The sequence below is a fragment of the Haemorhous mexicanus genome, chromosome 1 (assembly GCF_027477595.1).
Source record: "Haemorhous mexicanus isolate bHaeMex1 chromosome 1, bHaeMex1.pri, whole genome shotgun sequence".
NCBI lineage: Eukaryota > Metazoa > Chordata > Aves > Passeriformes > Fringillidae > Haemorhous > Haemorhous mexicanus.
Window position 1 is genome coordinate 126,425,949 of NC_082341.1, and position 16,312 is coordinate 126,442,260.

Below are 16,312 nucleotides of genomic sequence, written 5' to 3' on the forward strand. Positions count from 1 at the left end.
ATTGGCTTTGTGTGTGTTTGGGGAAAAGGTGTCCAAAAGCTTTGTGAATTATTCAAGAAATCTAAAAGTATTACAGAGGACATGTCCCAGAACACTTTGTCCCTGGCTCAGGGCCTCTGCTCAGCAGCACACACTGAAGGAAAGCAAAGTCTGAGGCCCTATAATTGATGCCTACTTGTGATTCTTTTCTTTGCACAGATCTCCAGCACCTGCTTGCTTTCTCCCCATAAGTGCCAGTGTGGATGCAGACGCACAGTTGTCTCTGCACTCTTTCTATCTCACCATGCTTTCTTTCCATCCTGATCTCTCTGGATTAGGGAGCTAAGGATTCGGACTTCAGGTCCCAAACTGTTTTAATCCTGCCTGTAAGTGAAATGCACACATGGAAAATAATGAGTGGAAGTGACCACTTACCTGATGGTCTGATACAGAATCACAGGATTGCCAGGGTTTACCTAATCCAGCCATCATTCTACCACCACCATAATCACCCCTGAACCATATCCCCAAGTGCCACATCCAGATGCCACTTGAACATTTCCAGAGATGATGACTCCACCACCTTCCTGGGCAGACTATTCCAATGCCTAACCACTGTTTCAGTAAAAATGTTTTCCTAATATCAAATCTAAACCTCCCCTGATGCAACTTAAGGTCCTTTCCTCTCATTCATTTATTTGAGACATGGCAGAAGAGACCAACTCCAGCCTCACTACAACCTCTTTTCAACCTCCTTCATATTACAGAACCTCCAGTTCTCTCAGCTGTTCCTCACAGGACTTGTGATCCAGACCCTTCACCAGCTTCACTGCCCTTCTCTGGACTTGCTCCAGCACCTCAATGTCCTTTTTGAAATGAGGAGCCCTAAACTAAACACAGGATCTGAGGTGTGGCCTCACCAGTGCTGAGTACAGGGGGACAATCACTGCCCTGGTCCTGCTGGCCACACTGTTGCTGGTACAGGCCAGGATGCCATTGGTTTTCTTGGCACACTGCTGGCTCACATTCAGCACTCCCAGGTCCCTTCCTGCTGAGTGGCTCTCAAGTCACTCCTCCCCAAGCCTGTAGTGCTGCATGGGGTTGTATAGATGGTTATAGACCACTGAATAAATTCTGGAGAGGGATGATGGTGCAGAAACAGATATAAATGCTTAGTGTGAACACAGAGACAACTCTTGGCAGCTCCTTTTTCAGATACAAACTTATCCAAATTATCTGTCTGAGATAATCAGCACTACCTGCTGCTATGCCATCTATCTGCTGCCAATATAGCCACAGCCTGTGGAAAGGCACTAACAACCTCACACACAAGTTTGGCCTGTTTCATAGACCTCCAAGCCCTTAGACACAGCCCATGAAGACTGAGAAGCATGAAGACACTGGCTGTGAGATTGCCTGTGTAGCCTTAGTGTGGTCCTTCATGTGTGTGCAGTATGGCACAATCTTTACACACATGCTCATTCCATCCCTGTCTAATGCCACGCACAAGATGAGTCACTCTTTCCCAAACATGTCCCATCAAAACCACAAAGTTTCACAATAAATAAAATGGCAGGTTGTAAGGATGACCTAGAAGGCAGCAGAACTCATGAAATAGAGCACTGGGACCATGTTTTTACTTCCAGGTTTGCCAGCATCCTCATCCCTCATTTCCTCATTCATAACATGTGCAGAATAATATCAGCTCTCTTGGTAAAATATTTGAGATAGATATACCAGCAAAAAAAGATGTGCAAGAGTCAGGCCTATCTTTTGAGAGACAGGAGTTTCACACCTCACACAATCCTCCCTTCTCAGTGGAAAGACTGAAAAAACTCTACACCTTTCAGTTTAAAAAAATCTAAACATTCCCAATCCTTGGATCACACCTGGAACTATTTATTACCAAGATCTGATCCTGTGATGGGATTAGTTCAGCCTCAGTGTTACAGTAACTCCACAGTGGTTTCACTCATAACAGGGAATAAAAATACATACTTCTGGAGTTATGTTTCATATTAGATGGTGAGCATATTTGTATGAGCCCTCATTTTCCCATTCAGCTTCAGAGGATCCCATTACAGAGTTTTGTATGGTTATTTTCTACTTCTGCATTGGGTCAAGCTTTCCCCAGGGTACACTTCTAATTCATGGTCTTCTACATTATTATTACCCTTTTGACCTAAATGATTAGCCAAAGTTTGAGGCCCTGAGGGCTGTTTCTATTAGGAGGAGAAAATTATGAAGTCAAGCATCTTTTAGGCATATCTAGTTAAACTCCAAAGTCACCCACCCCCAATTTTACTCCTGTTTCCTTCAATGCAGGAGACATACAACAACAACAAAAATCCTTGCTTTCCCTTCTTGAAGCCTTTTCAATGACCACTGAGACCTTTGCAGGACTGCCACAGTGATTATTTAATTCTTTCTTATTTTCACATTTTCTTCCTCTTTTGAGTCTTCTGGTATGCTTTTTCTCCTGCTTTTTTCTATCTTTTGCTTTTGCCCTACTCTTCCAGACATATCCAATTTCCACTGAGACTAATTTAATATCCAGTCATACTCTTCTTCCACTTAATTCAAGTGTCTGAGCACCCTCACTTATGCTTTTGTTTCCGGAGGTGAAATGTGCTAGAGTTTAGGGTGGAGGCTGCTACTGTTTGAGCTGCTGCTAGCATGAACTTACCTGTTCCTTAGAGGAAGGATGTAACATTCACCAAATTCCATGGTACTTTACACGTTCACTTTTCTGGAATGCTGGGAGACCCTTCTGGCTTGCTTACATAGCCCACTCATCTGGCTCCAGAGTCTGCAGCCAAACCAACACTTCTGCTGGTTGTACCAGAGCAGTGAGTGATGGCAGCAGTCCTGTCCTCCCCCAGCCTCCTCTCCCTCACTGCTTGTAGGATAAACAGCTGTGATAGCTCAAAGGATAGCGTGGTAGAGGGTCAGGAATGAGAAGTCAGAAGTGGAGGAAAGGCAGGACGGTGCTTTTGGCACTGGCGTCAGCACACCTCGCTTGAGGCATTCATCAAACCAGCCTGATCTATTGAAATCTCCCTGAGCTCTGAGCAAGCAGAAATGCTTGCAAAGTGAATGCCACTAGCTGCCAGTTCTAATCTGAGAATGGTATGGAAAAGCAGTGAATTTTTAAATTATGGCAGTTATGTAGAGTAGCATAAGTGTCTCAGCGCTTTCTACCTGTCATATTTAAATACCTATCCAAACTGAATTAAAGAACATAACAGAAAACATGCTCATGATGAGTTCCAACTAACACAAGGGGGTTTTGGTATTTTATAGCCCTAACAGCTGAAACCCTTCAAAATTTTAAGAATGTAGGAACTGCCATAAGACCACTGTGAAAGATGCAATTTACAGTGACTTGCCCAACATTAACAATGGCATTTGTGGCACAGCACCCACATCCTCACCCATATCCTCACCTCCTCACCCATCTGATCCCAGGGCTTTCTCACCATGGGAGTCCAACTACTATCTTGTGGAAAACTTTTTGGGAGTAAGCTCTAAAAATAGCTATAGAGAAGCACATCAGAGAATGCCCTGCTACTATTTCCTCTTGCAGATGCACATTTTCAAATAAAACTCCAGCACCAGTTCTTGAGGCAAGGCACGCAGCATTCTCTAAACTGCCCAAACAGTTGTGCTATACCTATAACCCCAATCTAATAACACAAATATTAAAGCGGAAAAAGCTTGCATAAAATCTATATTGCCACATTAATCTCAAAAGGACATTTGGCTAATATGAAATTCAGCATCATCTTCATTGATGGTTCAGGGAAATAAAGTTGTAATAAATTGCCTCAAGGCAAAGTACTAATGATTGAATGAGGCTATGCAATTAAGATGTAAGTTTTTTAATCACCTTTGAGGTTAAACATAGAAGAATTATGTGTAAAAGGGCAATTAAATGCCAGAACTTTCAATCTCAGGTCTCCTCATCAAAGATTCAGTTACCTAAATTGTTTTCCACTATTTCAGAGGAAGAGCCGGGTATAACAATATTTCATGCCCCACAAGAGGAAGTAAAGAATACTCTTTCAAACAAAAGCATTACCAGGCTATCAAAATCTTAACAAAGAAAAATAAACAAATCAAGATTGATCTCTAGTGCTCTCAAGTTCCTGAATTCCTAAATGTTAACATCAAGTTATAAAAGGGAAAAGTAGTGGAAAATGTAGCCATTATCATCTTCGTACCACATCCTCGAGTAATATATATCTTCATTAAATGTGAGTTGCGTGAGCAGTGCATTTGATATTTCTGTAACTTTTTATATAATTTTGCACGCTCTGTTTAAAAATATTTTCCTTCTGAAACGATTTAGGATTTATTTTTTAAGAGAAAAATGGATTCATTTATGCTCTGATCCTGCAGATGCTTATATATCTGTCTTTGAGTAAAATTATTCAAATTAAAGTATATTCAAGATTGTCAAGCCAATTGAAGTTTTATTCAAGGGACACATGATAAATCCTAATACTTAGTGACTGAAAAATTAACCAGCTTCAATCTACTGTTATTTGTGAAAGTTATAGGAACATGCTATACATAGTATCGAAAATACTAACCTTTTTCTACATTTCCAAGGAATGTTAAGATGGAGCAATTTAATAACCTGACGTGTTTTGTGAGGTTTTGTGCCCCTATCTCTGGTGGAATAAAATGGGGAAAAATAAATATTAGAAAAGAGGTTTCTCACCCAAGATCAGTAATATTTCAATTACTGCACTGTAACATTTAAACTACTATTTTTTCATAATATAAACAAATAAAGACCACATGCAATTTTCCCTTGGGCAGAATGAAAAAGGGAGAAAAGAAAAGAAAGAAGCACATTTGACAGATGCTAGTCACTTACTACATGATAAGCTGTTAGAAGGCGTATCTATTTCAAAATAACTAAATAAATTCAAAATTCACACCAGTTTGTTGCAAGAACTCACTGTTTTTATTTTAGACTAGGAATGTGTTATTTTTCTCTAACTTAAAATAGCCATACACAATCCTCCCTTAAAAAATACCACAGTGAAAAATGTTCCCTTAAGATACACATGACAAAACTGACTATCCTAGTGATTGAAGCAAAACCAAAGTATCTCTAATTAAAAACTTACCTCCAAAGTGGACAGAAGAGTTTAGGAAGATGGGAGGAAAAGAAGTGTATTAAAATGTGGTATTTTGGCCTTATGCAAAATGTGTGTCTTTGTCTTTTCTTCATTTACACCTCTAACCCTGTAGCAACTGTCGCAGTTGTACTGTACAAGTTTCCCTGTGCATTGGTTTGAGTAATTATTGTTATTTACTACTGCCATTTTCATCAGGTAAAAAAAGCCAGTTCTCTGACTTTCAATAAACTTCCAAGTCTCTTCCCAAAGCTATTTACAACAGCCTTTCCAACTTAACATTTCTGAGATATGTAGGCAGGTTTCCTGACACATGGAAAAGAGTGCGAATTACTGGAGTATTCAACATCATAAAACACAGTCACTGATATAAAAGCTGAAAATGTGCATACCAGCTTTTTATGGTGCGTTTACAACCCAATTCAAGTTTATGAATAAAGTCTCATTAAAAGTTGAATTATTGCATATTGGGTACGCTGGCATTACAATAACACTAAACCAAAAACCAGAATCAATTGCATTTCTCTTGGCTCTATGCAACAGAGCTTCTCCCTGTACATCTGTAATTTTTAAAAATTCCTCCTGCTTCTACAACAACCTTCTGCTAATTTTCTTCAATTTTCTGCTCCACTAACTTAAAAGTCATTTCCTTAAGAAAACAGATGACAGACAACCTGAGTGACTGATTATATTGTGCCATCACTTTGTTTTTTCTCTGAGGCCTTGGTTTAAGAGGATGGATGTTAGTGTAAATGACAGAAAGGGGAGCTTCGCATAGGATTTCACTTCTGTTCAAAGACAAGCTAATGCAGCCTTGCTGAGGTGCAATCAACTTGACAAATGGATGCTGTGCAGCCCTGTGCCTCCCACTGAAACCCGAGAGTCTGATTTACACAATATTCCCCCTGTAAACGGAGGGAAGCCCAAATTCCAATCAGACTTAACACTGCTCGGCTGTATAATGGGTTGATCTGATAATTCCTCCCATATAATGAAATCTGATAATAGTGGGAAAAAATACATCAGAGAGAATGGAATACATTAATGAACTTGTAAAAATACACTTAAGTCTTAACAGATTTAATAAACAGAGGAAGGATGGCTCAAACGGGGAGTCTTCATATGTGGTCAGCAGTTCTCGGGTTTAACAATGAAGCTGACTGAAAATACAGAGTTTCTATTTACAATTGACTACATTCACCACACCTTTTTTCAGATGGCCAGGAAATGGAAAAAAAAAAAAAAAAGCATTTAAATATCAAAGTAAGCTTTGTAATATGTTTACATGTCTTGCCTTGTTCTGTTTCCCCTTCAAACTAAACTAATTCTATGATACAAGCTGTTTTCTCAGGGAAATGTGAGTCAGATAGAAATGTTTTCCTACACGAAAAACAGTGTTTCATTTACTGACTGGAAAGAATAGGAAACATTTGCTTTTAGACTTTTAAGATTTTTTTGAATTGAAAAACAAAGACAATTCCATTTCAAAACACTTTTCACACAAGTTCGACAGCTGGCACAAAAATTAACTGAATGTTTACATAGAAAAATGTGACAGAAATGTCTACTAAAATCAGTACTTTTTCTGTATCATAATAAACTCTCATTGTCATTGTTCTCTACAAATAAATATTTTGCCTTAGCAGCTACAATTGCGACCAGAAGCTGTTCTCACACATCTACAAGTTGAGCAGTGCAGGATTTTTAGGGTTTTATTTACTTTGCTGTTGTCACAAATAAAAGAAAAAAAGAAAAAAAACTTATGCAAACATTTCATGCTGAAGTGAATGGATTTCAACAGCTGCTGATTTGGTGACATCGAGAACCCCAGTGGAGATGTCCTGCTGAATTAACGTCTTGGAAATGTTAAAAAGAAACTTCAAACAGCCCTTGTTTAGCAGGCGGTCGAGGCTCGCTCTCGGTGGGGATCATGTGAAGGCTAGCAGAGCAGTCACTCAGTCATGAATCAGACTTGTCAATAGTTGCCTATTTTCTCAACAGGTGTCTCAATCACACGTCATAATCCTTCCCCCATAGGCTTCTGTTTAACAGAAATGGCTCAGGCACGGGATGCTGCGTTTCCTTATATGAGACATATATTGACTTCTTACTTAGCAGCTCCCTCCTCCAGCCTCTGCTGAGCTTTGTGCTTGGTATAAACATGTCTCTCTCGCCTGTGTGAGCCAGCAGGAAAAGAATGGGGACTGCAACACAGGAGCAAGGAAGCTTTTAATCCTTTGTTATTGCTGCAGATAAGCACGGCAAACACCAAACCATCACTCGCTGCTCTGTCAGATAATTATGAAGTGCTGCTATGGTGAGGTACCCTTTGTGAATCCCTGTGCAATAATGCACTAGGTAGTCAGACAGAAAAAGGCATTGCTGGCATAAAATATCTTATGCTGGCTAAAATTGTAGGGAAATGCTTCATAATAATTAAACAACAACAAAAAAAGTTTAAATTAAAAACCCAGGAAGCCACTTTCAAGTGGATATTTTTAATGTAACTAACTTTCAATCATTACTTTTTACAGTAATTTTTGTAATTTAAATAATTCTCCTAAGTTTTGAAATCCTCATTTCATTCATAGGACACATACATTCAGGCAACTATAGAAGTAAATCAAGTCCTTTGGGTCCCAGATGTCAGAATCCTGAACAAATGCAAGTGTTCACAGAAAATTTTAAATTACATACAGTTTTTACCCTAAAAATAGTTTATATCTAGGTTTACTTCTATGCTCTTTGAGTCACATCAGTATTAAGCAAAACAACAAAGACATTTAAAGAAACGTTGCTTGGCTTTTCTATCAAAAAGCAACAAACCAGTAAATATTCTACAACTCATCTTAAGCTTGCACAGATCACATAATTTCTAAAGTATCACCAAACTGTTCTGGGCTTCCTAATGCTACCTTGGTTTTCTACTTTTACCTATTATATGTCTACGAAATGCTGATGAGCTAAAGCAATTTTCTGTATTTCTAGGCCAGTCTCTTCCTGTATCAGTGGAAGAAGTGTGCTTGCAAAATAATGTGGGCTGGTTAGTAGCAGCATGCTTCACTTTTATAGTAACAGCTCCTGTAGAAACTACAGCTTCTACATGACTTGAAAATTAAACATAAAAGAAGATTTACAAAAAAATATATCGGCTTTATGTAATGTTTTGAGATCATAGGCTCCCTTGTATCAGACTTCATTAAAATGTTCCATAAGGAAGGTAAACTCTCCAACTGTAAGACTGTATACAACCTAATAATTTTGAAATATCTTTGAAATGCACGTCAAATGAAGTTTGACAGTAAAACTGGTGTAGTTTGATCATTCCAGCCATATGTCAAAATTCTTCCACATTGTTGGATAACATGAAAGTGCAGCACCAGCTTCTGTCACCCTCAATTTAAAAACTTTTGATATACTACCTCTGAGCATGGAGTTGTTTAAATACTATCTCTAACATCAGTAAACTGCATGTACCACCTGCACCATGACTTGAATTACTGAAACACAACACTACACAATTAAAGAGATCTTCTCAGATTTCAGCAGAAAAAACATTGTACTGGAGAAATTTATAGCAAAGGAAAATATTGAAAATGCATTTCAAACGTGAAATATAATTTGATTCTGCATCTGATGTATACTTCATACTGGAAACACCACAGTGACAAGGTATTTTAGGTATGTTGATAAAAACTTATAGTCTGGGCCAGGTCTTGAAAACACTATGTAAGTGAGTGATTTTACATACAAGTTACTCCTGTGAATTAATTTTAACTACTTATGTCATTACAAGTGCTTTGTAATGACATAGAAATTTTTGCAATTTCTGTCAGAATGAATATAAAATATATACACTACTTCCTATGTAGACTGACAGCATGTCAATATATTCCTTTTTTTTTTCAGCTCTAGGGCAATTTGGAAGAACTCTGTTCCTAATCATAGTCATAATTTTATTATATTCAACAATGTATAAGTATTTTGACATAGGACTGGATTAATAAGTTGGTTTCAACATCACTGCTCAGATGGATGCTGCTTCCAGCACATTTGTAGGAAAATTTGCATTTTTTAAGATGTCTTTTCTCTGTATTTTTTGACACTACATAAGGATATTATGCAAAGATTATGCCAGATGATTATTTAGAGAACACAGATACATTCTCTGTAAATGCAACTTTTAACAACATTTACTTAGAAAACTTACTGGGCATTGATTGATTGATTCTGAATGGGAGCCCAGCCTCATACAAACCACATTCATCAAAAGCATCTTAATCATATCACCATGTTAACATTTTGAACTTTACTTTCAGTACTTAAGGAATGGAATTCATGAAATAATCAAATTTAGGGGAAATTGACTCTTATTTTTCATTTATAAAGACCTGCTTTCAACACAGATAAGGCATTCTTGCTGTATTCTCTGCTTTCTCCCAAGCACAGAGTAAGAATTGATAAAAAGGGAGTAAACCCCTAACATTGGCATATAAGCATTGTAAAATGGAACTTTCAATGGGTAATCTACAATGATGCAAGTTCCATCTCATTCAGATGCAGATAATTTATTCCAGAAAAGATAACATTAAAAAATTGATATCAAAAGTAAGGCAAAGGCTACAGCAACAAATATTTAGGCACACGGTCAGAATCATATCAAGAAACAGGAAAGTGTTATTACCAGTAGAGAAAGCATTGATATACTAGAACTTGATCACATTTCGCTCTAAACTTTAAAGGTATATTGAAAGATCACATATTTTCTGGAAATAAAACAAGGCAAGGATGTAAAATCTTGCCTGTATTTGAAGACTAAACAAGCTTAAGTTATTCTGCTTATGAGACAAGGCAGGGATAACTTGACAGTGGACCTGCAATACCTACAACAAGAGAGATTTGCTGGGAGATGTCTTAAGAGCATCAAAGAAAAAAACCAAGGTCTTGTAAAAGGTAGAGGAAGATGAGATTAAAAGAAAGGTGCACAACTTCTCCCCAGAGTAGAGAGGAGTAAGAGTGAAACTGAGATTTTTCTTTTTTCTGCCAGACAAGGAGTGGAATAGAAACTTCAGATGCTCACTCTGAGACACTGTCTTTAGCAAGAGTCCAGAGCCACTACACCAGTTACTCACATTGTCCAATTCACAACCTGAAAAGACATTCTGACTTCTTAATATAACAGAAACCAAAGCATGGCACCTGGTTATACCACTTTTAGCTAGTAACTTGGCTTGTTTACCTCCTAATTTCCACTTAAAATGGAGAACATGACTGCAAATGCAGAAGTTCATAACATGTGACCTAGAATCTTCTTCTATCTGATAAAGACCATCCCCCTAAAAACTGCACTCATGATTAAACCATCAGTCAAATACCAGTCTTTGATACTCTGGGCTGCTGCTCTCCCAATTGTGAATGATTTGTGATCTGAAGCAATGTTTTAGGAGGGAGGTCTAGGAGGGAAGTAAGAGGCATTACTCAAAACAAGACACTGCTCTTCAAGATACCACCCAGCCACATATCTCTTCTCAGGACAAGGGGCATGAATTCCTGTGATTTCAACAATGAGCCTTTACTTTTCTATGCTTCTCATCACTTCTTTTTCTACAACCATGAACAAAATTTTCCACTTCAGTCACTTTTGTCCAGCTGGAGGCAATGGGCATGCAAGTGCCAGCTACAATGTTTTGTAAAAAAAAAAATAGAAAGAGCAAAAGGGAATTCAAAATACAAATTATTCATTCTGCTATAAAAATCATGAGACAGCTGTAAACAGCAGCGTTAAAAAAAATAATTATAGGAACATCAGTTCGTAACTTGTCTGTTCAGGGATGTGGTGCTTTAGTCTTGATCACTTAGAAAAAAGCCCAGCCAAAACAAAGATGGGATCCTAACCCCGGACAATGTAGCTGCATTTAGTATTTCACCTCAGACCAACCTCCACTCACACCAGCTGAACTTGCATTTTTGACTCAGTACCTTGCACAGACCAATCATGTGCTAACCTAATGGAGCACCTCACATGCAGACCTACATGAGTACAGAAATGTTTCCAGGATCAGGACATTTAGCCAGAATTTCCTAAAGAACGAGTATTTTAAAAGCTGTGTGGGCTCTTTTTTATAAATACTGTAGCATAAAGTATCTTGAATATGAAGTCCAGAAGTAGAGGGTATATTTGAAACACAGACTTGAACTTTTCTCACAGGGCCTTGATTTGTACTTTAGACTTTGTTTCACAGTCTGTATTATTTTTAAAGCCTCATGATTAACCTCTAACTTCATTAAAACTGTTCAGATGAGTGCTACTACATTGCTACACGCAGCACTGTCCTTAGGCAGCTGAGGGGACACATCTTGCCTAAATAACTAAGCAAGTGATGATAACCTTTGAAACAATTTCTGGCAGGCTGTTATATCAGACTGTTTCATACCTTCTCATGCTTCCTTTCATTAAAAGAAAATCTTTCAGGCAAATGATATATTATCTATTTTATAATTTTACACATCACTTAAAAAAGCTACTTTTTTATTTAATCAAAAGTCTCTGGTACCTTTCAATCACTCTGCTTTTTTGTCCGAAGTTGAAAGCTTTTTAAAAAATAACATTTTACTTCTTATCACTTTTCTCACTATCATGATCTGAAACTAGATGTTCCTTAAGATTTTCCATAATTTTATCAAGTTCTATCCTTCCTGTTTTTTCAACTGGTTTCAGTAGAGTTCTCTTCACTGCACTGCTTATTTTGTCACATTTCCCAAGTTTTACTATAACCCAGTGCTTGCTATATTGCTGTATGTTCTGGAGGCTATTGAGATACGAAGCGCTCTTGGCATGTTATTCTAAAAGGCATATCTTGTACACAGAAAATAATCTGATTCTGAAGTTAACACTTAGCTTGCTACTTTTCCTTCCAGATGCTATCAAGTATAACTGTGACATTTTATTTGGTCGTTGGCTTAATGCAAGTTATTTGGGCCTTTGACAGGTAAATAAAATCCTGCTGTTTACTCATGACTTGCCAACACTGTTAGGATAGGAAGATGTATGTCTAAACATATTAAAACACAGATTCATAAGGCAGATGCAGTATGACCAGTATGACCTAAAAAGTCAAAGTGTATATATATAAGTGTATATATATCTTAGAGCAGTCATTTCTCTAGATGAAGAACTGAGACATATTGCACTGGAAAGGATTGTTTCAAGGGGTAAGTGTGGACATGCACTTCCATGCTGCTCTGCTGACTCTCTGAGAAGCTGCTTTGCTTCTAAAACTTCAGTCATGAACTTCCCTCAAAAGGGAAAGTTGCTTTCACCAAACAGCTCCAGCCATAGTAAAGCTATCAGCTTTTGATTTTCTTTTTCATATTCCATTACAAATCTGCTAAAACATTTGTCATAGAGTAAAACTGAGAGTCCAAACAGCAAAGTTTCTTTAAAATCCGAAATACTGTTCTTTTCTGAATGTTGGTCTTGTATCACTTAACACTCAGAAACACTTTGACCCAAAGAGTGAACAAAGCCATCAAAACTAGGGAGGATTCAGCCAAGATCTTTATTTTTCAGGACTATATACATCTTTTATTCTGATTAAAAGTTGCAGCAAAACAAATCTTTTGAGAGAAGAATACAAATTTTGACTCTTTCCATTTACATTTGTCTCAGGTGTTACCTTTTCTAAATGAAACATAGTTTATTTAAAATTATAACTTTCCCTTTTATATGAAAAGATAATATATATCTTCCAAAACACAATTTCCTTACACTCTACTAAACACAGACGGGGATGGCTAGAGGCTACAAATCTTTAGGTTCTCCACTGATGCATAAACTAAACAAAAAAGACAACCTTACTTGTTTCAGAAAGCTTTATTAGAATAGGAATCTTTGAAGACAAACACAAAAGATTCTAATATGTTTAGATTTTATAATGTAAACAACTAATTTAATGCATCACTAACAATATACAATACTCGCCATCTTGCAACATGAATGCAAGGAAGAAACTGATGTAATCTGTGAGATATTTCAAAATAATTAATTTGAGAATAAAAAAGAACTTTTATTGTGCAAACTCTCCTTGTTTGCCTTTTTTAAAAGGATCAGAAAACTGCAGCACTTGAACCTTTGTTAAGTGAAGGTAACAAGCAATCTTTTGAACTGGCCTCTAAATTAAGAACATGTAATTGCCTGAGAAAGGGTATTTGATCAAAAGCATTTTAAGTGTTACTTATCAGAAGAGTTCAAAAAAACTCAAGATCCAGTTTATTCAAATGAGGGCCAAGAAACTTTCAAATTATCTTAAAGTAGTTTGACATGTCTAAATTGTGTCTTTGCCAGCATGTCAGACTTCCTCACTAGTATTTTCATCCTGTAAGGGCAAATGGGATTTTAAGCACTCCTGGATCAAGCCAATGTTCGATGCCTCCTTTTAATTTCCTTAACTCCCTCTCAAACCCACATCTTCTTACTTAATTATTTTGCAGCTTATAAAATTATGGCAAACATTCCTTTGCCCTTTTTTTTTTTCCTATTATTTTTCTCACAAGCATGGACAGACACATGATGACTGAAAAAAAAAGTTCTATACACTGAGCCTTTACTTTTTATTTAATTTGGAAGAATGATGCTGTTTTGTGGCATTCCAAAATCAAGCCACAGGTTCTGCAGTATTATCTGCACTGATGAACTGAGGCACCCTGGGAAGCCCCACTCACAGGCACAAAGGTTCATGTATGCCCAGCTCCCCACTAAATGACTGATAGTGTATTATTATACCACCTCACATGAATGACAATGAAGTATTGAATCAAATACAACAACATAAAAATCTCCTCAATTCATAATTTCATTCAGCAGGCTGTGCTAGAAGAACTACCTCAATTATTCAAAACAATGTTGAAGCAGGAAACATTTAGGAGGGAATATGAAATACGACTGACTTGCTGAACAGCCCAATGTTTTGAAGAAATGTCTAAACAGGCGTTCTGTGGCCTTACAAACCATCTAAAATCTTTCCATTACTGGGATAAGCCTTGTAACCAGTATCAGCCAAAGGTGTTATTTTTATCTAAGTGGCTGAGACATGGTGGGTACAGGGACTGCTCAGAGCTCCACTGCTATCAGCATAAAAGACTTGAGGCTTTGGCACTTGCCTTACTTTATCTACAGCCGATACAAGAGATTCAGCAACAGCAGCTGCCAAAATGTCCTTTATGAATCAATGCCATGAAACCAAGTTTTAAATATCCTGAAACAAATGTAAAGCTCTTTTCCAGACAGCTGAAGAGCTGAATGCTGAGGAAAGAAAGATCTTGTTTTGTCTGCAGATTATGCTTAGAAGAAATACATAAGGGAGGAAGACAAAGACTTTCCAGGTACTGCTGGGGAGCACAGTGACTTCATCTGAACATGTCCTACCACCTTAAATTGCCTTTGTAGCCTGACCTGGCAGTCAGCTCTGGGTCCATGTGGCAACTTCCACCCAGAGGAGCACATGGCTGGAGGTTTGAACAATGCCGCCACCAGCTGGATACCTACCCGAGGCAGGGATGGGGCTGGCTGTGGAGCAGAGCAAGCATATTCCTCCAGGAAACATTGGAAATACATTGGAAGGAGCAGTTTTGCTTTGGCCAAATCTGTTCCCAGACTCAGGATGGATATTCTGCATTGTGAACTGTAAATACCTTTAGAAATTTGAAGTTATCTGCCACAGTTTCTTTAGCTTTGACCACTTGTGGTGAAAACTGAAGGGGAAGAAGTATTGACCATCAAGTCCAGTATTGACTTGATGGTCAATACCAGACTGTGAAAAATCATAGCTTAAGTCTCTTTAACTCCCAGGAGGATAAGAATTCTTCTTTTCATTATTCAGATCAAAGGGGTTAATTTCAAATAAGAATTCCACCAAACTTTTCTCCTCATGCAGCTCTATTGAGCAAACTGCTCATTGAGTCAAAAACAGGACTGTTCTGTGGTTACCACTTTGTGCTCCTGGGACTGCCCAGCTGTGACTCTCTGTTGCATAAGAAGGGTTCCTAAAGAGGGTTCATGGTCCTGTGGGGACAAGCACAGAACAAAACTTGCATCTTCTGCATCTGGCGTGAGAGTGTGAGCCCCTGAGCTTACTGGTAAAATAGTTCATCATCTTTCCCACCAGTTTTGTAAATCTCAGCCATTTTCTTAGTTTCACTACAAATGCCCAAGTACAAAATTAATTATTTTTTTTGGCTAGAAGCATTTTTTTCTTTATTTTGGACCAATTTGAACTGGTGGGGCTTTTTTGAGGGGATAAAGGATGAGAGAGGAGATTTTGGACTGTAAAATCAATTATTTGTACAGCCGTAAGGATCTGTGGAAAACTAGGTCTCACATTCTCTCTTATGATGGGAAAGAGAAAGAATGAATATGAAGAAATATTGACAAAATTTAAAGTTTAACTTAAGAGTTCACTGCTTTGGTTTTGCTTGATACCTCCATTCTAGTGTTTATTATCTCAAGTCCTGGATCCTTGAGAGAGAGAATTACTTGGAAGCACTCTTACATTTAGCATATGTGAAGGATCTTGCTGGAATGAAGCATTAGCATTGGAACAAAGGCAGTCTGTAAGGGCTACTAAATGGAGGGCACAAGTACATACAGAGCTTCTGGGGACACAGAAACTCCTGTAGCAAGTAAGGACATTGAACATTTGATGCTTTGAAGAGAAGGTTGGTTGGTGACTCCTTCCTGTCTCAAACAGTGGGATGTTCTGACTCAAGGATCCTAGAAACCCAGTGTGACTACAAAAAACCTGTACAGGTAATGACTTAGGAAGCAGAGAGAGGGACTTGGATTTTATGTTAAATGAGCTATAGGAAAGAGTATAAACACCTTTTCCCTTGAGATGTCGGACCCTTTCCATCAGGGCATCAATGACAAGCATGTAAAAAAGAGAAGTGAAGTCATTTTCTCAGGTAAACCATTAGTCATCAAGCCAGGGTAAGTCTTCAGCTCTCTTTTGATGGGGTATTTTAAAAAACCTCCAAGGAAGAAAGGACAGATGTCTAGGAACTGAGTTTAATCATAGTGCTCCTCAACATTGCTCCACAACTTTCTCTTGCTTGCGCTTACAAAACTACCTGTTACTAATTACTAATTACTTATGAGTCCTGACCTCATTTATTTCCCCTTAAGTCTA

General features: G+C 37.9%; 1 protein-coding gene across 7 annotated transcripts in view; it reads right to left on the reverse strand.

The window, feature by feature from the left end:
- STAU2 (staufen double-stranded RNA binding protein 2) overlaps positions 1–16,312 on the reverse strand; it is a 151,482-nt gene that overhangs the window by 36,702 nt on the left and 98,468 nt on the right. The window contains exon 13 of one of the 7 annotated variants that reach the window (XM_059862281.1): positions 12,675–15,189. The exons of the other annotated variants lie outside the window; for them this stretch is intronic. Within the exon in view, the coding sequence (XP_059718264.1) occupies positions 15,088–15,189 (102 nt within the window). The 3' untranslated portion in view covers positions 12,675–15,087. Of the gene's footprint in view, positions 1–12,674; positions 15,190–16,312 lie in introns of those variants that run through there. 7 annotated transcript variants of the gene reach the window in all.